The sequence below is a fragment of the Micropterus dolomieu genome, linkage group LG09, assembly GCF_021292245.1.
Source record: "Micropterus dolomieu isolate WLL.071019.BEF.003 ecotype Adirondacks linkage group LG09, ASM2129224v1, whole genome shotgun sequence".
NCBI classification, from domain to species: Eukaryota; Metazoa; Chordata; class Actinopteri; order Centrarchiformes; family Centrarchidae; genus Micropterus; species Micropterus dolomieu.
Window position 1 is genome coordinate 16,519,456 of NC_060158.1, and position 22,538 is coordinate 16,541,993.

General features: G+C 39.1%; 3 protein-coding genes across 6 annotated transcripts in view; 1 reads left to right on the forward strand and 2 right to left on the reverse strand.

Annotated features, from left to right (window-relative positions):
- Positions 1-6,324: 6,324 nt before the first annotated feature.
- lrrc69 (leucine rich repeat containing 69) lies at positions 6,325-8,765 on the reverse strand. Of its 3 annotated transcripts, XM_046059073.1 has the most exons (9): positions 8,543-8,765; positions 8,328-8,454; positions 8,165-8,237; positions 7,797-7,992; positions 7,409-7,519; positions 7,206-7,307; positions 6,876-7,055; positions 6,680-6,770; positions 6,325-6,473 (listed from the first exon to the last, which is right to left on the reverse strand). In XM_046059073.1, exons 1-9 carry the CDS (start codon positions 8,711-8,713, stop codon positions 6,463-6,465), a joined length of 1,062 nt encoding a protein of 353 aa, XP_045915029.1. In that variant the 5' UTR covers positions 8,714-8,765; the 3' UTR covers positions 6,325-6,462. The 3 variants fall into 3 exon arrangements, with proteins under 3 accessions (XP_045915029.1, XP_045915030.1, XP_045915028.1); XM_046059074.1 differs by having other exon boundaries at positions 6,325-6,770; positions 7,409-7,480; XM_046059072.1 differs by having other exon boundaries at positions 6,325-6,770.
- Positions 8,766-10,564: 1,799 nt separating this feature from the next.
- Positions 10,565-15,092, reverse strand: otud6b (OTU deubiquitinase 6B). The gene is made up of 8 exons (XM_046058526.1): positions 14,818-15,092; positions 13,948-14,096; positions 13,498-13,596; positions 13,004-13,204; positions 12,706-12,826; positions 12,400-12,461; positions 11,689-11,795; positions 10,565-11,198 (listed from the first exon to the last, which is right to left on the reverse strand). The coding sequence occupies exons 1-8, from the start codon at positions 14,891-14,893 to the stop codon at positions 11,114-11,116; spliced, it is 900 nt and encodes a 299-aa protein (XP_045914482.1). The 5' UTR covers positions 14,894-15,092; the 3' UTR covers positions 10,565-11,113.
- Positions 15,093-15,983: 891 nt separating this feature from the next.
- LOC123977225 (ras-related protein Rab-5A) overlaps positions 15,984-22,538 on the forward strand; it is a 9,980-nt gene continuing 3,425 nt past the window's right edge. The window contains exons 1-4 of one of the 2 annotated variants that reach the window (XM_046059816.1): positions 15,984-16,142; positions 19,378-19,594; positions 20,053-20,204; positions 20,374-20,496. In XM_046059816.1, coding sequence (XP_045915772.1) covers positions 19,429-19,594; positions 20,053-20,204; positions 20,374-20,496 — 441 coding nt within the window. In that variant the 5' untranslated portion in view covers positions 15,984-16,142; positions 19,378-19,428. The remainder of the gene's footprint in view (positions 16,143-19,377; positions 19,595-20,052; positions 20,205-20,373; positions 20,497-22,538) is intronic. The other variant, XM_046059817.1, reaches the window with a different exon arrangement.

The window sequence follows — 22,538 nt, forward strand, 5'->3', positions numbered from 1 at the left end:
GCCATGGGTGGCTATAACTACCATGACGAACCAGCGGTATCAACAATCATAGCTAATGATCCCAGAGGTTAAATAGCTGAGTTTCCCTACCAGTCAGTCAGAACTGAAGAAGTCGCTTGGATGAGGGACGAAACGTCTTTTAGTATTTTCAACCAAGTCCAGTTGCCCTTGATCTCAACCTTGGTTGGATAACTCACTAGATAGGGAGTAGGGAGTAGTGAATGAGTAGTGATTTCCGACACAGCCATGGTGACACCTGCTAAACATCAGCATGTTGTCATTGTGAGCGTGTTAGCTTGCTGATGTTAGCATTTAGCTCAAAGTACCACTGTGCATAAGTACATCCAAAGCTGTTTTCTTTGCATACAAATAAAAGTCAGAATATACTGTACATGCTCAAGAATGTACGCACGCAGAGCATCTGTGTCCACATTCGCTGTGCTGAGAAAATGGATTCTTGTCATGTCTCTGTTTACAAAACCAAGTGTGCTGGAAATAGCAGACATATTGGCTAGAGGGTTAGAAAATACAACTGAGGAACAAAAGCACCTTTCTTATCTTCAGTATTGCGTAAAATGAATGACTGTAACAAATAAATCATTTACATGATTTCTTACTGTAACAACAAAGACAAATATGTGGTTGAAATATGCACAACATATTCTAGTTTCAGTTTTGTTACTTGAGGCAACAACTAGGCTACTTTGTGAATTGTGTGATGGTTAATGTAATGTTAATAAACATTGGACTTCAAAGAGGATGTGGTCTTTATCTTGAGGAATTGCTGCAGAATGAAGAACAAATAATGACAGCAGCTTTGGAAAAACTATACATATCATAGGCAGGAATGAGCAGAAATCTTGAGATAACCGACACATGTTCCTGAAGGACATTCACTTGTGCAGGACGTTCATTTGGCTGGTTGGTTGGGTTGTGGGTCTGCTCATCCAGCCGGCCTGCACATCTCAGACAGATGTCCGGCCAGCCAAGCCTGCAGCGCCACAGGCAGTGTGTGTTCTAGAAAAACCCGGAGACCAGATGCTGCTACCTGGTGTCCCACCCGCTTGCCGTTCCACTATAGCGGGCATGCTCCAGTGGCCATCACATGACCTCAAACTGGGTTTCGAGATTGTGTGCCGTCAATCATATTGATGATAGAGTCGAGTAGAGCAGGAACTGAAAGCTTTCGTAGGGTTGACTCAGCAGGTATCTGACAGGCTGAATTCATATGCCAGATTGTTTTGAATAATGAATCAAATAAGGTAGCTATAAGAAAGTGAAATGCTCCCATACATGTGAGTCAGAGAACATGCATTTTCTCATTGAGAAGTCAAATGAATATCACACGATAAATAATTATTTGGGGGAAATGAAAGCATCAAAGCACACATCATAAAATACCACATGGTATCCTAATGATTGAACTATCTGAAGTGACATCAAAAGATATAATGCAGCATCAACATCCTTTTCCCTCCAGTTTTGTTCAAAATAAATAAACAGTCTCTCTCTCCTGAACAAACAGAAACACAGATTATTCGTTCCTCTCCACGTTCCCTGTCATTACCAAATCCAAGGAAATGTTCGAAGAGATTCAAAGACACTCAAGATTAAAGAGTTATTTGTTCTTTTGAAGCAGTGTTTTTGTCTTAAATCTTTAACAAAATGCGACATGATAACGGTGTTTCCGTAGCGTGGTTTGTGCTGACCCAGAACTGCCAGAAAGGTTGCTGCCCTGACGGCCAGGCTCTTGTCTCAAATAATGAGGAATGGCTCAGTAATGGCACGGCTTCCTTGTAACCTCAAAGGACAGACAGTTTACTTGCTTGTATTTCAACTGATATTTCTGTATTATTTTGTGATGTGAAAAAAAGAAGAAAAAGAAGGTGGCTTTGTTTTGTAGCATCTTTTTATGGTCTAGTTCACTTCAAATCTATCTTTTCTAGTGTCTTTTTCCCCCCTTCTAATCTATATCAAGGATGCTTCTGTGTTGAATTGTGTTGATTTTGATGTAGCGATATCACAGTTATTGTCTTCTACATCTGTCGTCTTTGCCATTTCTTTTTCTGTTGATATGCATCAGTGAGTGCATTAAACTTCCACCTTTCCTCATATTTGGTAACACTTGTTACATTTAATAGTCATACATGAGTTACAATGCTCTGATGTGATGCTTGGATTTCAGTTAAGCTTTGAATTCCAAAAAACGCTCATTGTTCTTACTTTTATTAGCTGCTCTATCTCTTAAGATTCATCAGGCATGTCTCAGTGTGCTGTGTGCATCAGTGCATCTCTTTCCTCATCTACCCCAGAGCCAGCAGAGAATCACACTGCCCCCTAGTGCCCACGGTCATTAGTAACACAACAGAATTTATTGTGCAGCCGTCAACCAGACAATACCCTGGTACTCTGCCAGTGGCTCGATACCAAGATCTGTCATGGGCAGCGATGCACGACAATAGATTCTACTGATTGGAGTGGTGCACACTCCTGGCTATGACACCGGCCTGCCGCTCGCTATCAAATGGCTGTTTCCCTCTCTCTCTCCAGTCACAAGGCCCCTAATTCAGCAATCAATGCTACTCATTTTAATAGCACCTCTGCTGTTGCCCCAAGGAGACAAGAGGAGAAATCAGGGTAAACCACTGTCAAATCATTCTTTGGAGGGTGAAGACCGCAATCATGGCTTGGATGGATCTCTAAAAATGACAAGACTTCAAAAGTGTGGATTCATATAAAACCACCATGCAAATGATATGCTATGCCCTTAACACATAATAATGACACTTGATGATACAGAGTAGAGACATGTCTACATATGACTATAGGGCCACACTTTCAGTATATCCATTTAATAAAAGCTTTCACCCAGCATCCTTTAGTCTGTTTTTAGCTAACTTATCACTTGCTTTCCAGCCACAAGATGCAATGTGAGCTCAAGCAGCCATAGGCTCCTCTAAAGACATCCTAAGTAAGTGCTCCAAATGACAAGACAGACTAAATACCCCCTAACAAACGATACAAGACCGCAGAAAGCGCTTTAACAAAGGAGGTATGTAATGAACCCCTTGTGCCTTCTCCCCAATATATCATCCTGAGTGAATTTGCCAACATCACTCTCTTTACCTGCAAGAACGGTAAATGAGAATTTATGCACCCGCTACTTTATCATTCTTTACTTTTTTCACCCCCATGAGGTATCCATGCCATGCTAGTCAGATTTTTCCACCAAAGGCAATATCCTCTCGTAGTAATTATATCAGAGCGAGAGAATGGCTCATTAACATGTGCTAGGCATGTCAGGAATTTACAAGCGCCATTTGTAGATGCCTCTCGTCAGTGTAGGCCTACTGCTCCCCTCCGTATGGTGTCTCCTTTGAGGATGCAACCTCCTCATTTACATAGATGTCAATCAAGCTGTGGTTTTTAGAATTGTTCTGTACAAAACACATGACTCTATATATGGCAATCATAAGGGACAGCTCAGTGATATAGAAAAAGTGTGTGTGAGCACATGTGAGGGTTTGACTATGTGTTTTGTGAAGCGACATGATGAAAACAAAGCGATGGGGGCAAAATTATCTTGATGTTGTGTCATCAATGTGGAGTGGGTGAAGTGACTATATTTGCTTTTCTGCAGTATGCCAAAGAGGGATGTGTGTTAGTGTGAATACATGCATAAAGCTTGACACCAGACACCAGACCGACTAACAGTTAAGTCCTGCAGGCCAATGAGCTATAGTGGCGCCGCTGCTGCTGCTGTTGCTGCTTTACAGCTTCAGGACCCAACATCTGCTGCCTTCAAGAATGCACGTAGGCCACTGTTGGCCTTTCACCTAATAGCATGGTGCCAGCAGAATGGAATGACCTATTTATTAGCCATGGTCATATACACCCCTTAAAAACACAATGTTAATTTCCATTTTTAGGTTATTATGTAAATCTAGTGAATATTTACTGAAGTTATATATAATTTATAGTGTAATTCACCCTTGAACAAAATGGTGTGTGTGTAATCTTAGTAATGGGAAGTCTTTGAATGTAAATGTGTGAACATACAACTCCCTTCCAGTACTGGAGGCTGGGGAGCCAAGTCTGTAATGATGTAGCCAAGAAAAGTTTCCCTGTGAAGTGCAGTGTATTGATAGTAGAGTTGGACTTAATTATGGTTCCCAGTTTTCTATAATAACATAACATTTTACTGAAGAATGCTTGCACAAATTTGAAAGCTTTAGGGTGTAAAACAAATACTGCTGAATGCAAGTTTCATTTAAAGACTAGTTTAACCTTTTGGGAAATACGCTTGTTTGCATTCTTGCCAAGAGTTAGGTGAGGATGTCTATACCACTACCATGTCTGAACGGTAAATATGAAGCTATAGCTAGCAGCTGGTTAGCTTAGCTTAGCACAAAGGCTGTAAACAAGCTAGCCGCTTTCCTCCTATTTCCAGTTTTTGTGCTAAGCTAAGCTATCTGGCTGCTGGCTCTGGCTTCATACTCACCGCACATGATAGTGATATCAATCTTCTGATCCAACTCTTAGCAAGAAAATGATTAAGAGTATTTCCCAAATGTTGAACTTTTCCTATCTTCACATGAGAGAATTGACCCTATATACTCTGATGAAACTTGGTTCTGCAGTGAAATCCTGAATGTTAAAATGTTGGAGACAATGCTAATCACATGGCATGATGATGGGCTGCATATTTCCAAATATACATTATAGTAGGCTATAGACATAATTTATTAAATCTTTATTGAAAATTAAACAAAAATCGATACTATGAAGGGAAAATGCACAAGCTCAGATGGTGCTGTGCCACAGTGGCCCAACGAGGCCAATACAGCCTGGTATGGTGTTTAGGTCCACCACACTGGCTGACTTGGCCCCTATGCTTGGCCCACTGCCCTCATACTCTGACTGACTAACTAAGCTGACTCAGGAAGGAATTTAGGCTGTTCTGAAAACACAAACTCATACATCCACTTAAACAGATGGCAGCCTCACTTTAATTTGTCTGTGCTGTAAATGGACAGTAGCTGTGGAGTTGACTTTTTAGGAATGAATAAGGCAAGTGAAAATGGACAAAAGAAATCATTTTAAAAAGATATAGATCCATTGGCTGGGAGTGAAAAAGTGACGTAACAGTGGCAAATTATAACAGGAGTTAGACAGAAAACCTACAAAGTGAGATAGAGCTAGAGAGAAAAGTAATTTTGTGTTTGAATGAGTCTGGTCTTTTGCCCCGGCACATGTCATTGCAGTGACTGAAGAGCCAATGTCCATTTCCATCACCAACTGCTCTCTCTATCTCTCTCTCTTTCTTTCTCATTCTTTGTCATTGCCTTTTCCCTTTAAGTGCACTTTCGCCCACACCACTTGGAAATTGATTGAAACAAAATGTCACAATTATGCCCTGTAGCTCGCCGCTTCAATTATTCATCAATTAGGGGCTAGGCTCCTTTTTTTCTCTCCTCTGAGCTGATTTTTCATTCAGTTTGCTCGAGATGTATGGCTCCCCTGCTGTTAACCAGTCCAAAGTCATTAGTTTCTGGGTTTGCAATTAAACCTGATGCCTTATGCATGAGGCTCCGACTCAGTAGACACACGCAGCAGCGGCCGCAGCAGCTAGCGAACGAGCTGCTCTGGAGGCGTGGATGGGAAATTAATTTGCTAGAAATGAAGTTCTCTCTCTCACTGTGCCTCTCTCTCTTTTTCTCTCTCTCTCTTGTGTGGCAGGTAGGAACAGATGCCACTGGCTGGAGATGGAGATAGAGATGGGGCAGCTATAGAGTCTCAGTACAGCTTGATCATCACTGACAAGGAAATAGGATCTCACTAGATTTACACACCCAAAATACGTGTTGAAGATATATTCTAGCAACATTGTCATTAAGGTATCACTAGAATTTTGTCAGCAATGTGTGACTTTAAAGGGTCTATATCCTCAGTACACCTTGCTACAACTAATGCAAATCTAATGCAACAGTCCTGCAATAAACCCTAATTTAATGAAGGTTATAATGTCACATTTTTGTTAAAACTGGTATTGGTTCAACTTCATGATCATTCTGTAATTGTATAATGTAACACAAAACACTATAGTTTAAAATTAAACTTAACTGTAATGGTTGAGCCTCCGTGTAGGCTTTATGTTGAACAAATAAGTTGAAAGTATCTACAGGCTTGCCAGTTATAATTATAACTATAATATTACATACCTGAACTGAGCAACCATTGTGAAAAAACAGCTTTAGTTAATGCAGGCATTCAAGGACAAAGGTGTTGTATAAGTAGTACACAGTAGTAAGCAAAGTCACCATGTACAGACCTATTATACAGATTTTATTATTAGGAATTTTATGAAAGCTATGGTTGGCACACAGCATAAATATACTCGACATGCTATCATTATTAAAACATTTTTCAGTGTTCTTTTGATGCCACCTAGTGACCACGGAGTCAAACGGCATCTGTGAGATGTTTGAAGGACAAAAAACTCATATACTGGAAATCATAGCACCATATTAATATATTTTAGCACATCTAACTACTGCCAGAAATGCATTGTCTTGGTGAGGTTTATTGTTAAATGTGTGTATTAATAGATATGTGTCCATTGTGATTGAGATAGATAGTAGCTATTATTACTGAACTTGTATTTATCTTGCAGCAATACCATAGTAGGAGTGTCCATCTGTATTAAAGCACTTGTACGAACAGAGAAGGGCGCGCACGGGAATAGTCAGCGAACTCCTTATTTTCATGTCCTGTAACACACATAAACATGACAAAGCACATCTAAATGCATGAGCCGCTATATATTTACCCTATTTCTGTGCAGATCACAAATATTTAAGAACATCTTTTCAAACCTTCTTCAGATTGACAAAATGCACACACTCCAGCCAGGTGGTGAGGAAGGGACCCAGGCAGAGCGCACAACAGCTGCCACTGGCCAACAGGGTGGTCAGGAGTGGGTAGTGGTGAAGCATCCTGTGGACCAGAGACGACATGTTCCTGTTCTCCTGCAAGACAAATCTGGCAACCAGTTCCTGGCAGACAAAGATGAAGCAGGAATAATGAGATGCAAATACACCAAATATAATGTTACTGAATAAACACAAAGCCATATTGTGAGCTATCTTGCATAGTGGATGATAAATATGGTAAATGTCTGCTGTTCTGCTTCAGTGACACTTTACCTTTAATGTAAGCACCTCCACATCCTGCACTGACGATATCGGCTCACAGCGCACAAACCTGTTGCCTTCATAGTAGAGCTCCTTCAGGGGCAGCAGGTGAAACTACACAGAGCAATGTCCTGTGTCATTCAGTGAGGTGGTGATTAAATTTTTTGATTTCACTATGACACAGCATTGTGCTGCTGAATTAGCTAACAACCTACCTCAATGGGGAACATAGACATCTTGTTCCCAGCCACATCTAGAACCTGGAGTTTTGCCAGTGCCCCAATTCCCTGAGTGAAATGTAAGTGTTTGGTCATGTAGCTGCCACACTGTACAATAAAATGGTAAACTGAAATTAGAACTTGACTGTGACAGCATATGTGGGTGTGACTTAATATCCTAAAAGCTACCTCGTTTACCTCGTTTCCGTCCAATAGGTTCAAGAAAATAATAGTTTAGCCATAAGTTACCACATATTCATTTAGATAAAGAATTTCACTTGCATTGCTTGAAGTCAAATAAACATGCAAAAACTGCTAAGTGTGTTTTTTGTTTTGTATGAGCTGAGGACAAATGCATTTAAAAATCCCACTAGTGAATACCCACCTCTGGTAGGCTGGTCAGCTTGTTTCTGGCTACATATAACCTGGTTAGTTCTTTACACTGGTACAGCTGCTGAGGTAGCCAGGACAAATTATTGGATGTCAAGTTTAACTCAGACAACATAGTGAGATGACCCAACTCAGCAGGGACCTCCTCCAACTGATTGTCCAGCACACTGAGATGTTGAAGCCGTCTCAAGCTAACGGGAGAGACAGATTTGAATTTGTGTTTTTAAACACAGAAATACATTATTCGTAACCACTTTACTATAATAGAGTTAATTTAGCATTGATGTACAAATATTAATTCATTAGTCATCTTCAAAATCTATTATTGCAAGGAAGGATATCTTGAATACCATGGTGCCATACCTTTTAATCTCAGGTGGAAGTCTTTGAATCTGGTTGTGGTTCAGATTGAGCACAACAAGGTTGTGTAAACCATCTGTAACACATAATAAAGGGGTTCATTTTAGCTTTGTGTTTTTTATCAAATCTTCAGAGGTGCTTATCAGGCAGAACAGTGAGGACCTACCTATGACATCAGGTGGCACTACTGTAATTTGGTTGCTGAACAGATACAGTTTCTTCAAGGACTCCAGATGGCCCAAAACAGCAGGGACCTCCTTCAAGGCATTATTTCCCAAATTGAGCTTAACCAGCTTGCAGGGATTGTATGAATAAAGGTGTTATTTTGGAAAATGTCCAGCAAACAGATGAGCTCGGAGCAAACAAACGGAGGAGACTCACGCGTTGTAAAGAGAGCAGCTCGGCAGGCAGGGCGCTGATGGAGTTGTTGTTCAGCAGCAGCACTGACAGGTTTGATAATCGGGAAACACACCCGGGGACGTCCTTTAGTTTTTTGGAATTCAAATTTAAAGAAGTCGCTTTACCATAATAAGCTCTGGCCACTGGCTCCATGGCAAACTTTGACAACTAACATCCAACACTCGCCTTAAAGTTTCCATGGCGACAAGACGCTTTTTGACTTGTCATGAGGATTTGCGTTGAGGCAGAGCAACATCTAGTGGTGACAGCTGAGTGGCATATACTTCAATGAGTTCAATTCAATTAAAAAATCCATCATTAATCCCACAACGGGATTAAGTTAATATAAGAGAAGAGAATAAAATGGATATTCAGAATATATAGAGAAAATATTTAGGCAACATCTTCTTTAATTAGATTACTTAACAATTACATTAAAGTACATTTTAGTATTTTAGTTTATTAAGTATACTGTTAAGTAAGTTTGTGGACAAATTTACACAAACACACAGGTGCGTGCGAGTCATCAGACATAGCATGTTACAGGGAGAGGGTAACTTTGTTGTTTATTTCACTACACCTGTTTTTGAAGCATATCATATTGCATGACATCCATTTTTGCTTCTTTTGTCTTATTGTTACTATTTACCCCCAGCATGTGTTACAACATACCCTGGTAGTAGGGTAGGTTGTGACAAAGTAACACCATGTAACTCAGGAGGTCTGTGAGATTTTTGAGGACTGAATTGGTGCCATTTGTAGTAAACAAATGTGGGTACTTTGTAAAAAGGTTTGAGAACTCTAGCAAAAAAATAATTGAGTTATAGTTGCTGAAGCAAGAAGTGTTACAACCATACCCGTGTCCCCTATCTACAGAACATATTATTGCATGGTCCTGTTGTATGTGTGTTTATTTTTTGATATATGTCCAATTCAGTTTTAACTGCACAGCATTTTCCAGTGGTGGAAGAACTAGCTCATTTACTTCAGTAAAAGTAGCAATAAAAAACTACAGAAGTATTATGAGCAAAATGTGTTTAAATTATTAAAAATAACTCAAGCAGAATGGCTGCTTTAGGTGCAATGTTATATATTTTAAAGAATTATAATTACTGATGCATTAATGTGTAAGAAGCGTTTTGACATAGTTGGTCAAGGAGCTAGTTTTAACTACCTATTATACTGTTGGGTAGTGTAGGAACTATTTATTATTTGTTCAAGTATCTGCTCCTTGAGCTTTATATTAAATATTCTTTTGGTACAGGTCTGGGTTTTGGTTTGTAAGAATTGGGAGGCACCACAGGTTTGTCTTTTTACCAGAACGAAAGGGAGGAGCCCTGGTATCTTATTTTATTGCTTGCTTTGCCTAGGATTGGCTATGAACCACATGAAAAACTCAACAACTTCATTATGGACCTCAGACTTCTTTTGCCTGCATACAATTATTTCCAAAAGTGTGGTGCATCAGTGACCTATTAGAATAAAACTTAACATGTTTTGTATTTAAACTCTAATCTAAAAAGCAACTAGTAACTATAGCTGTTAATATTTATGTAATCAAGTATAAAGTACAATATTTCCCTCTGAAATGTAGTAGAATTTAAAGTAACAAACAAGAAATACTCAAAGTACCTCAACATTCTACTTCAGTACTTTCCACCACTGGCATTTTACAGTATTTTATGACAAATTGCAAAGCAGTGAGTGTATGATTATAGATATGTTCTGTAGGCCTCCAGAATGTGTACAGTTTACCATATGCAGACATGACATATGTTTAAACCATTTTTCTGTATGAAACTGACAACTGGAATTAACCTGAGGGAGACCATTTGTGGTCAAAATGTCATGTGTGTAGAATTAACGAACAGGGAAGACTGGTGCAGGTATTTCTTCATCTTTTTGTTCACATTATTTTTGTTAAATACCTGAAAATAATTCAAATGCCTTCTGATGATCACCTTAAGTTAAAAATAAATAACTAAAATAAAGCAGTCACATACCTTTTTAGTATTGTATATGTTTATGTAACACGTAATGTTTTACAAGTTCAACAATTCAGTTCATTCCAAGAACACTGCAAAAGTTCAACAACCACTCGGTGACTCTGTTGACATTTGGTTGAGGGACATGCATAATCAACAGCTCTTACATCCTCTCCTGCCCAAGTGAATTTAGATACACAGTATTTTGCCACTACTTCCTAAAATGGGCTGAAGGAAACCCCGGGGGTCCCTGAGACAGCCCGAGGATGTCCAGTGTAATATCATTAATTTCATTTACAAGGTAATTTTTCAGAAGTGATGGATTATATTAGATTTCACTCTCCCCAATGACATCTTTTGACTTCTTAACAGAAAATTGCCATTGTGTGTTTATCCCATTTTGAAATCAGCAACATTCTCCGTTAACATCAGCTTAACAGTATCTTCAGTGGGGGGTGAGGTCCTCCCTCTAAAATACGTTTGTATTTAGGGGCCCTTGGTGTGAGAGGCTCGAACACTCTCAGCATTACACACACTGGTTTAAGTCACACCAAGACTGAGCGGTCTCTCAGCTGTCCTCTGTGTTGACTGGGTCCTTTAGCCGCTCCACAGAATTATAATGCTCTCCTAGTCCATAGGCATGACGCATATAGCTGCAAACAATGAGAAAATATGTTTAGGACTTATTATTTAATATTGTTTATGCACAGATATGCTGTCTACAGCTGCTTTAGAGTGCTGCATGATAGCCATGATGTTATCAGTTTCTTAACATTTACATGCATACATGAGGATCCAAACCTGCCATATTATGTCCCTCATAAACAAGTACAGTACATGTTTGGAATATCAGTTACTCAAGTTTACACTGATCGTAACTGGTGAGAGGAACAGCATGCTCTATGAGAGAAGACGTTTGATAAGCCTTTCATAAATGCTTAATTTACACAATTACAGATTATATTTAAACTTGCAACAAATGCCTTGACTAGTTTCATCAGGTTTCAACTGTTGTAAATACCGCTCTAATTTATATGTAATGTTTTCAGCTTCATATTTTATTACACATTTTTCTACTATAACTGCTAATATTTGAACAATTCTGCTAATCCTACGTGATCTTGAACAGATATAGCAACGTACACGAGGGTGATGGATTCACCGTCAAATTCCTCCCCAATTTTTATAGTTGAGGAGTCAGCCTGGATCACTTCTATTGGCATGTGAAGAACTTGGGTCAAAGCTCGCAACTGTTTGGGGAAGAGTCATGGAAAGGAAAATCATTATTGAAAAGCACAAGGAGCTTTAAAACACAAATACCATTTGCCTTAACCATTAAATTGTGCTGTTCCCCTGGATTCAAAAGTTATTGATCTGCCATTGGAGATCTATAAAGATGGAAAAGATAACTTTTTCCTTTAACCAGAGTATGCACATTTACATCCAACACTGGGGAAAATGGGTGTAATATGTCAAACCTCTGAGACCCAATTTTGTTGAGATAATGAATTGAAGGAACATCCATGAATTTTACTTTTTTGTCTGTCTCTTTAATATACTGTACTGCCCTGTAACTGTGTAAGGCCAAACTGCTATAAACATCTTTATTATGCTTCTTCTTTTATGCCTTTCAATTACGCAATCTCCCTCCCTGGTTGTAAATAGTTCTGTTGTGTTACCTTTTCATAGACACTTTATAAGGATGCTGGAATATCCATCTGTACTCACAGTACAGTTCCAACTTGTAACAATGCATTTTGAGTCAGAGACAAGACAAGACAAAAAAGGAAATGGGGAAAAAGGGACAAGAAGCAACAGCACAGTGTATCTGAGCAAAAACTTCAAACAACTCACTTCTAGTTGTCCACCCCAAGCTGCTGTGTGCTCCACATCACTGCAGTATTTGTCAAACTCATCTGGAAACCAGTATACACACACACACACACACACACACACACACACACACACACACACACACACACACACACACACACACACACACACACACACACACACACTTTCATGAATACTGTGCATACACATAATTACTTTCTAAAAACATGTCATATGCAATATCTCCAGCTACCATTTAAGGTTTTTAGTATACTTATACCTTTGACAGATTGCTTCTGAAAACCAAAACAAAGATCAAAGTGTTACCTGATGTGTACATGTCACCAGTGTTGGGATTGGTGAGGAAAGGCAGGAAGTCATCAGCATGGCTTCTCATGTGCTCAGCAGTGCGGGAGCGCAGTTCTTTCACACTCATGATCAACCCAGGCTAGAATAATACATAACAGAATATAACATGTACTCACTGTGTATGAACTTTAGGGATTATAGCAACTCTAGACAGTGCGGTGGCAAAGAGTGTGGTTGGTACACTTTTGCTTATCATATCTCTGATTTGGTATTCAAACTACAGCTACATCTATAATACTTCCACAACAATATGTACCTTCGATCGCTGTGCCAGCTGATCTTCGATGGCACGGTACATGCAGTGGCCATCGGAAGAGATCTCTTTAATCTGAAGCTGTTGCTGGGCGAGTTTCTGAGCCAGCATCAAACCCTCCTGGTGCCTCACACCCTGCAGGTTTTGCACCTCGGCCTCTGCTATCCTGCTCTCCCGCTCCTTCTCCTGGGCAGCCTTCTTGTCCTGGAGAGGATCATTTAAACAAAATGTATTTAATTAGTACTTGGAATCATGACTGAAAAAAAGGAAAGCAAACAAAAATGTTTGATTAAACTACCAATTGTAAATGAAATGTAGAGGAGTAACCAATAATCGTACTTCAGTCTAAAGGTACCGACATAAATTATAGGATGATAGATAATAGCCTGAAGAGTGCTTCTTCCATCGTTCTCTGAGTGTGTCATTAAATGTATTGCTGTGGGCAATAACAAACAGCACTTAATATGCTCCTATTTGAGATGGAACCTGTATCTCACCCTTCTCTTCTGCGCCTTGGTTACACGTGGCTGTTTCACATCTTCTTGTTCCCTGTCCTCTGTCTTCATGGTCCCAACTCCATTTATCATCTCTTTCACCTTGTAAGATTGAGTGAGGAGAGCTGTGTTTATGTTGCAAATTGACATTTATCTAATAACACACTTGACATAACCATGAATAATGAGATACAAATGTGACAAAAAAAAAAAAATAATTATGTGCAATACTTCGCTAATGTTATGAAGTACCTCCAATGTATTAAACTATGTGCATGTTTAGTACATCCATGTGTCTATTTGGAACAATACATGTGTTCATGACAATTACGTGTTGTGCAATAAATTATACAGGGATTGCATTGAAAAGGGTTTGTCTTTTTAAGGCAGCCATGTCTCCTAATGTAAAGCATAACCGTGACATTTGTCAGTCACCTGAATTCAGACATTTACCTCTGTGTCAGCGGTAGATTTGAGTTGCCTTAATTCCTCCTCGTGTTTCTGGCTGAGGTCAGCCTCTAGTTTGGCAATCTCCTCTGTCAGCTGTTTTCTCTTTTTCTTGTCATTTTTTGGGACTGCATTTTTCATGCTCTGGATTTTAGCTGAAAGTGAAGCACAGGAAAGGATTGTTTGGCAAAACAATATTCAGTAAAGCTTGTGTATACTATATACAGAAAACAACTCTAAGATGATGCTGGATGCTGGTTAGAAAAGCTAAGGTTGAAAATAAATTAGACGGCCAGGATGACCAAAATGAAGAAGAATACACTCACAGATGATATTAATGAACCTTGATGTTGTTTATTTATTTAAAGAAACTGAAATTTGCTTTCCTTAATTCAAATCTGTTGCTGCACCCCTCTCTGTGAGTTAAAAAAATATATATAGCCTACATAACATGGCTAAAGTGTAGTATCAAACCTATTTGTCTGGAGACACGCAATGTAACAGCTTGTATTTTGCCTTTAACAGCTGGTTTGCACATGATTGATCAGAATGACGCTATAATGAGAAGCATTAAATCTTCAACCTATACAGATCTGTGCAGTTTTCTGCCATCTATGACTGTGTGAATTTCACCCCTACAGCTACAATCAGCGTGACCTACTACTGAAACACTTTGACTGGTAAACACACCAGCGCATTATAACACTAATATTATGGGCCTTACATTTTGCTCAGAATCGTCTCCTTTGACTTGATATTTTTATACTACTTGGTTTGATATTGGATAGATTGTCCAAGGAATAAAGCACCAATTTAAATGCAAACAAAGTGATAAACTTTAACTACAAAGAGTGCCAAGAGCTGAAGTTCAGGTACCTTGCAGGTCTTTCTTTTCCTTGCGGTGCTGCTTTGCCAGCTGCTCCTCTGGTGTCTCCGCTGTCTCCTCCTCCATGACTTGATGTTGCTCAGTTTGTTCAATGGGTCTTATCGAGCTGTATGAAACAGACCGCCGCTAGACAAACAAAGTGTTATGGTATAAAACGCCACACAACACAGACAACAGATAAAATATATATTCCACTATAAATAAAATGTGCTGATATCATGGGTGGCTTATCCGGAAGAGGGAGCAGGGCGGAGCTTTGCTCTTCCTCGCCGAGCTAAACTCCGACATTCACTTAACTATACTGACACCTCTCGGCTCGTTGTTATACTACAGTTCCCTCCTCTCAGCAGTCAGTTGTGGGCTTACGTTCAATCACCCTTTCTATAAATATTTATTCAACCCATGTGATACATTTCAAGCACACCTTAGTTTAGGCCAGTGAGAGAACATGCGGTTATAGATACAGGGGACCTGTATTTAGGTCATGTAATCTAATATTTTATCTGATATTATTTTATACAAACATCACATCACTTTTAGCTCCGGAGTACTTTTTGTCATTTTTAGTCACTGAGTTTTTTTCTACTGCTAGTAGCACAAACTACTTTTGTGCTCACGAGAGAATGGCACTGGCTCGCACAGCTTTCTGAGACTTGAGGCGGTGGCTGTGGTGGGTACTGTCCTTTAGTATCCTTTGGGCTCTGCGCAGGCACCTAACCGATATCACTGATTCTCGGGAGATGGGTACCAATGATCTTCTGAGTAGGTTAATCACCCGCTGCAAAGCCCTTCGGTCCTGGCCTGGGCCGTGCACATCCCATGCCAGTTTGTGATGTTTTCAGTCAGGATGCTTTCTATTGCTCCTGATTGCTCCTCTGTAAAGGGGAATTTAGCCTTCTTAAACTTCCTTAAGAAATACGGTCGTTTTTGAGCTTTCTTGACTAGCTTGTAAAGTTCCTAGGGTATAAATATGTGTGACTATTGCCAATATATTGACAATGCAATATTTTCATATTCGTTGTGTTATATAAACATAAAGTAATGAGTAATTATTATGATTATTAAAATATATTTATTTGGCGTTATTGGTAGCGGAGGGCAGACGCGCTGTGTGACGTGGCACGTGGGGCGGAAGAGGTTGTTTGTGTTTTGGTTCTAAGGGGAAGTTGCGAGAAGAAAGAAAGGAGGAGACGTGACGGGATTGTTGAATTTATTTTCTTGGTTCCCCAACATCACCTCACCACAGTGTCCCGGGTTCCGTGTGTAAATACTACAGCGGTGGTATTTAAAGTTCAAAACATCGTCTGGCTCTCAGGTAGCGTACTTGACATGAATCGACAAGTTGTGGTTTCCAGCTGGCTGACTGGCTAACGCTAACGTTTGCTCAGTTGTCATCAGGGAGTAAGGTTAGCTAGCGCTAACGTTAGCTGACTCCAGCTAACGTCGGTGATGTTTGATAGCTAAGGGAATGCAGAAATACAGGCCTTTGTCACGTCTTACCGAGTCCATCTGTTTCTCTTCAGTGTTCATGTGGTGTCATTAGCAAGCGCACGGGATAGCAAGCTTACATTTGACTTTGTGATTGCTAAAAGCTAAATGGGTGGAATCAGGTCAGTGGGTGGATTGCTAACAGTGCTAGCAAGCTAGTGTGTCTTATTTAAGGGGTTTGGCTACTCCCCATTAAATAACATTAGCTAACAACATTTCAGTTTGATAACGTTAACTAGCAATACAACGACTAGCTTGTTAACCCATTGTATTTCCTTTTGCTGTATGTAAGTTAGCCGAGCCTGTCGTATTTCTGTGCTTTTAAAGTGGATGGCAGGGTAACTGGATAGTTAAAAAGCTATGGTTGGCTAACAGCAAATAAGCTAACTAGCTAGACAACAAAAACAGTTTGGAAAATGGCGTCCCCCTCTAAAATCAAAACAGTTACATGGCCACAGCTGACATGAGCAAATTTGTTTACAGTCAACTAATGACAATGACTAATGACATATACAAATATTTTGTGACCATTGCAGTGCGCAGCGTTGATAGTTCCTGTCATAAGTCTGAGCAAACGCAGTTCAAGTTAACTGGTTTCTCGCAGTAGTTTCTCATGCGTATGTCTGTTTTCGTCATGCTTGCCTTTGTTTAAAATGTTTGTTGTCAAATTGTCTTGGTTAGTGTAAAGGATAAATCCCCGGCCTAACTACCTCGGTAACGGCCTCACTAGTCGCTTTCATGCGCCATGTGTCGCAAAGCATATTATTTAAACGCAGTGTTCTTCCCCATTCCTGGATATGTTCTGCATTTTAAGAAATAATTTGACACCTGTGTGCATGCTTTTTGTAAGCTAATATGTAATGTAGGCCTATTATGTTGTTAATATAGCCTTTGCAAAGCCTTGGGCAATATAAGTTAAGGATTTAAAGGCACAGGTTTTTGTGGTGTTGCAAAAATCTGCTTAAAACAGATCATTCTTTTAATATGTGACTAAGACATTATATATAACCCTGTTGATGTTTTGATGTATTGATGACTGACATAACATCAGCAGAAGCCAGCACAGACTGACACAACACAACAGGTGACTAGACCTGTCTTTGCCTTTATAAATAAATGACTATATTCATGCAATAGTATACCAGTTAAACATAACAAACATGAGCATCTGTACATTCTGTACACCTTACAGTGTTATATAATACAGTACAACATCATCAAAACTGTGGCTTCTCAGCGAACAATATCAACTAATGTGTGACTAATATGCTTTACAAATGTACATTTTTGCATAGCCATTGTACTATAATGCATTAGAGAGCATTTATGAGTATGATAAGGTATCTGTGTTTTTGTCAGTAGGCATAATATCCGCCTCCTGGATAAGGTGGTTGGTGGGGGATGCACGGTGAAAGTAATAATAGTCATTTTTGTGGTCAGTGATAAAATTCCCCGTATCATGCTCAGAGTAAATTCTCCTTGCACAATCGCGCATAGAATGCTATTCTCTCTTGACAACATCGTTTGTGCACAAATTAGTCAGCAGTTCAGTCCTAAATAAGTTACTAAGAAATGCCTGAATGCATGGGATGTATTCATACAGAGGTGCCTGCAGTTGTAACACACTCGAGTAATGTGGGTGGGTGAAACTCTGTGACAACTCTGACAATGCTTTCTTTGCTTGTGGTTACCGATGTGGTTGTGGTGGACTTTCTTTGCCTCTTTGATATTGTCTGTGAAGGTTCTCAGTCATCCAGGTCATAGTTAACCAAGGAAGGTTAAAATCAAGGACTCTTTGAGATTTTAAGACATAAGGGGACTGTTGGAGAGACACACCTACTGTGGTAACATTTTGTCAATGATTACATGGTTATATTTAAATGATGGCTTTGCATGTTGACTGATGACTAATTATTTAACTAATAAATATACATATAGATTTACTTTTTCATTACTCAAAGACAAAAGGAACATGAATTTATTGTGTAGCCTACATTGTAAGTATATTTTGTGTTTTATTCAATGCATGTTTTGTATGTAAATGTATTTATTGCTTTCGAGGGGAAATTGAGAACTTTACACACTTTATTTATTTATATTATAATATATATATATATATATATATATATATATATATATAAATTATTGTTGTGGAAAATCTGTAGAAGCCTGCTTGTTTTTTTTTAAATGGCAACGTAGCACACAGCATACAGAAGAGTGATACTACTGGGCTGGAACTTGAATGTGACATGAGAAAGTATGGGTGTGAAATGCATCACTTTCAATGCACTGGCTCTGTTTTGAGTGGACTTGATTGTCAGTCAGGACATGTGGAACTGGACAGGACTATTAAAATGTATTTATTACACAGAATGCGTCTCTATGTACAGTGAAGGTGCTGGCTAATTCTTATGATACTCCACTACACAGATATATATTAGAAAATAATATAAATTAAAAATGTTATCAATAAACACTGAACTGATCTATAATAAGGTGAGTAGAGCCTCCATACTTATTACTTCCATTGGTTTTTTTCTGTCTCAGTCTTGCTCTAATTTGTGTTATAGGAATAATTTTTTTATTCTTTGCACAGTTGTTATTCATCTGGTTTTTGTTGCATGATGACTCCTGTTCTTTTGGCAGATCTCTAGTTCCCTTTAAATATTACCAATTACTTAAAACGACCACAAACTGCCCACACAAAACTAGTCGGCAGGGTATTTTTTTTTCCACTTTTTGCTTATAGTAATACTGTAATTGTCATAGTATTTTGTTCTATTTCAAGTCCCTCATATCAAAACAAAGGGGGGGGAAAAGCAGGTTATTTAAGTAACTTTTCACAGCTCTAACAGAAATTGTCATCTGTGTAGACACTGTTTCCGTTAATATTTTGGCATCACACTTGAACTTTGTCAGCATTTGAGAACATTGCACTGTTTACATAAAATGTTGGAGCATATTTCCGTCGATGTAAGAAGATTTTTTTCTGTTTATTCCGAGCAAACACATGTTTATTATTCTTTAATATTCAGCAACTTGGTTTCTTCTGTTACGCGCAGCAGAAGTGCTGATAGTGAGGCACACAGGACACCGGGGGATCTGACTAGGTCATGGCCAATCGGGGAGGAGCTACGAGACCCAATGGACCCAATGCAGGGAACAAGATCTGTCAGTTTAAGCTGGTGCTGTTGGGGGAGTCAGCTGTTGGCAAGTCCAGCTTAGTTCTCCGCTTCGTCAAGGGTCAGTTCCATGAGTTCCAGGAGAGCACAATAGGAGGTGAGTGTCACAGACACACCAGGTTGTACATCAGCCAGGTATATTTGTGACTGTATTTGCCAGATTTAGCTTTTTTTTTGTTTAGATAGTAATAATGTGTGATTCAGGACAGGTGCACCTCCTCATAGCCAATTGGGTGCTTTGCTATTGTTATAACAGTGCTTTACAAAAAGAACTCCAAATTAAAAAATAATTTGCAGACGTTTACCATTTCATTGTTGCAGTCAGGATTATGGACACATTGTTAAAGTGGAACTTGAATTAGTTACAAAATCATAACATAACAAGCACCTATCTCTTTTCCACATCATTTGAAATGGAATTCTACAAAGGCTACAGTTTGTCTCACATAAATTGATAATTTATGCCCTGTTTCCATGCATTGGAAAAAGTGCTGTTTGGTGTAGATGTTGATCATCTAATGGTGACTTTCCGCTTACCTTATGCTTTCCTTTCAGCGGCCTTTCTCACCCAGACAGTGTGCCTAGATGACACAACGGTGAAGTTTGAAATCTGGGACACTGCAGGCCAGGAGCGTTACCACAGTTTGGCACCCATGTATTACAGAGGAGCACAGGCCGCCATCGTGGTCTACGACATCACAAATGAGGCACATTTACTCCCTACTAAGCTCTTAATACAATTTTCCCAATATTACTCTCACTTTTAAGTCGTACAGATATTTGTCATATTCATGCCCTCAAGATGAAGTAAGATTGCTTCAAAAGAGCTGATGGCTTTTATGAAAATGACAGAGGCGCTATTTTTTCTATTTGCAGGAGTCCTTTGCACGAGCAAAGAACTGGGTGAAAGAGCTGCAAAGACAAGCTAGCCCGAATATAGTCATCGCACTGTCAGGCAACAAGGCTGACCTAGCCAACAAGAGAGCTGTCGACTTCCAGGTCAGAGCAAACTAACTGTGTCTTGACAGTCAGTCTTAATTTTTTCATTTCTTGGGAATAATAATATAATAAAACAAAATAAAATAGTGCACACAGCGAAGATAAAAACAATACAAAACATTAGGGCTGCTCGATTATGGTGAAAATCATAATCACTGTTATTTAACACGATTGATTAGTTACTGATTGACTTAGGAAACATCATGCATTTTAAAATATGCAAGCTTCATTTTCATAAAATATTATGCATTACCCCAAAAATCCCAAATAGCCCATGAAATAAGAAATAGTAATTGAATATTATTAACTTTAAACAGCATTTTGGAGTGCAAGAGGATGACAACAACGCAGTGTTTCCACAGGTTGACTGCTTTGGGGATGTTGTATTGCTGTATACACACGTGTGTGCGTGTGTATACACGGAGTGGAGCAGAGCAGGTGAACTACATGAGTTGACAACAACTCGTTACGTTACATAATGCTGAAATTCAACCGGGGTGTTCTGTCAGCAGTTACTTAATTAAACCAACGGTGAGTAAGAAAAGTATAACTGGTCATACTTAATTCGTTAGAAGACAGGGAAATTGTGGATATTTTACAAGCAGGGACTTGGTAAAGCCAGGCTTAACACACCTGGTATAGTATAAGTATAAATAATATGGTGTGGTGATGGCGCATAAGACTATGCCTTTGGTGTGAGAGACCCGGGGTTCAACTCCCCACTGTGACCCATCCACCATTGTGTCCCTGAGCAAGACACTTAACCCCTCGTTGCTTCAGAGACATATATAGCAATTGTAAGTCAGCTAAATGAGTAAATGTAAATATGTAAATTGTCAAGCTATGAGTACAGGAAAAGCTGCTAGCTGCTAGGCTAGTTTATGTGACAGTGTAAAATGCTGTGGCTAAAGCTAATAATGGGGTAGCAAGTTGGAGCAGTTATAACCCCCGTCATCTTGGCCTCCAGCTGAATTAAACATCACAGCCTGGCTTTTAGGGAGGGGCACCACTGTAAAGGAAAGGGTGTGCTGGATTTATAACACAAGACAAAACTATTCTTATTAACTAGTCATTGCAAAGCAGCAGGCAGCACACATCAGTGGAAGCCAAAATCAAAATCGCGATTAAAATTTGATTAATTGTACAGCCCTATAAAACATCAAATCTGATAAAACAATAATGTGCAAAATAATAGGTAAAATGCAGTAGATATACTAAAAAAAGCCATCCTATTTTGAGGACTGATTTAAAAGAATGTACTGGCAAGATTTGCAGTCTCAATAATAATAATAATCTTTATTTGTAGAGCACTTTTCAAAAACAAGTTACAAAGTGCTTTAACAAGTGTAAAGACAATAATACCCAAAAGACAATAATACAAAAACAATACATGATAAAAGCAAGAAAACATTGAAAAGACTAAAATACACGTTTAAGATAAATATAAAATAAGTTAAATAGAATAAATTAAAAAGGATAAAATAAAGTCAAATAAGATCAGGAAAGGCTCTCCTATAAAAGTATGTTTTAAGAAGGGACTTAAAATGAGTTCACTGACTCAGCCGACCTGATTTCCTCGGGCAGGCTGTTCCAGAGCCTCGGGGCCCTGACAGCAAACGCTCTGTCCCCTTTAGTTTTCAGTCGAGACTCTGGAACAGACAGCAGACCTCTGCCCGAGGATCTCAAGGTACGTGCTGGTGTGTATGGAACTAAAAGGTCAGAAATATAACAAGGTGAGAGGCCATGAAGAGCTTTAAAAGTGATCAATAGAATTTTAAAGTCAATTCTAAAACATACTGGGAGCCAGTGTAATGAAGCTAAAATAGGAGTAATGTGGTCATATTTCTTTGTTCTGGTTAAAAGCCTGGCAGCTGAGTTCTGGACAGTCTGGAGTCGATCAATAGATTTTTGGGTTAAACAGGTGAAAAGGCTGTTGCAATAATCCAGGCGTGATGAGATGAAGGCGTGTAAAATGGTCTCGGTGTCCTTAAAAGTTAACATAGATCAAATTTTTGCTATATTTCTAAGTTGATAAAAACATG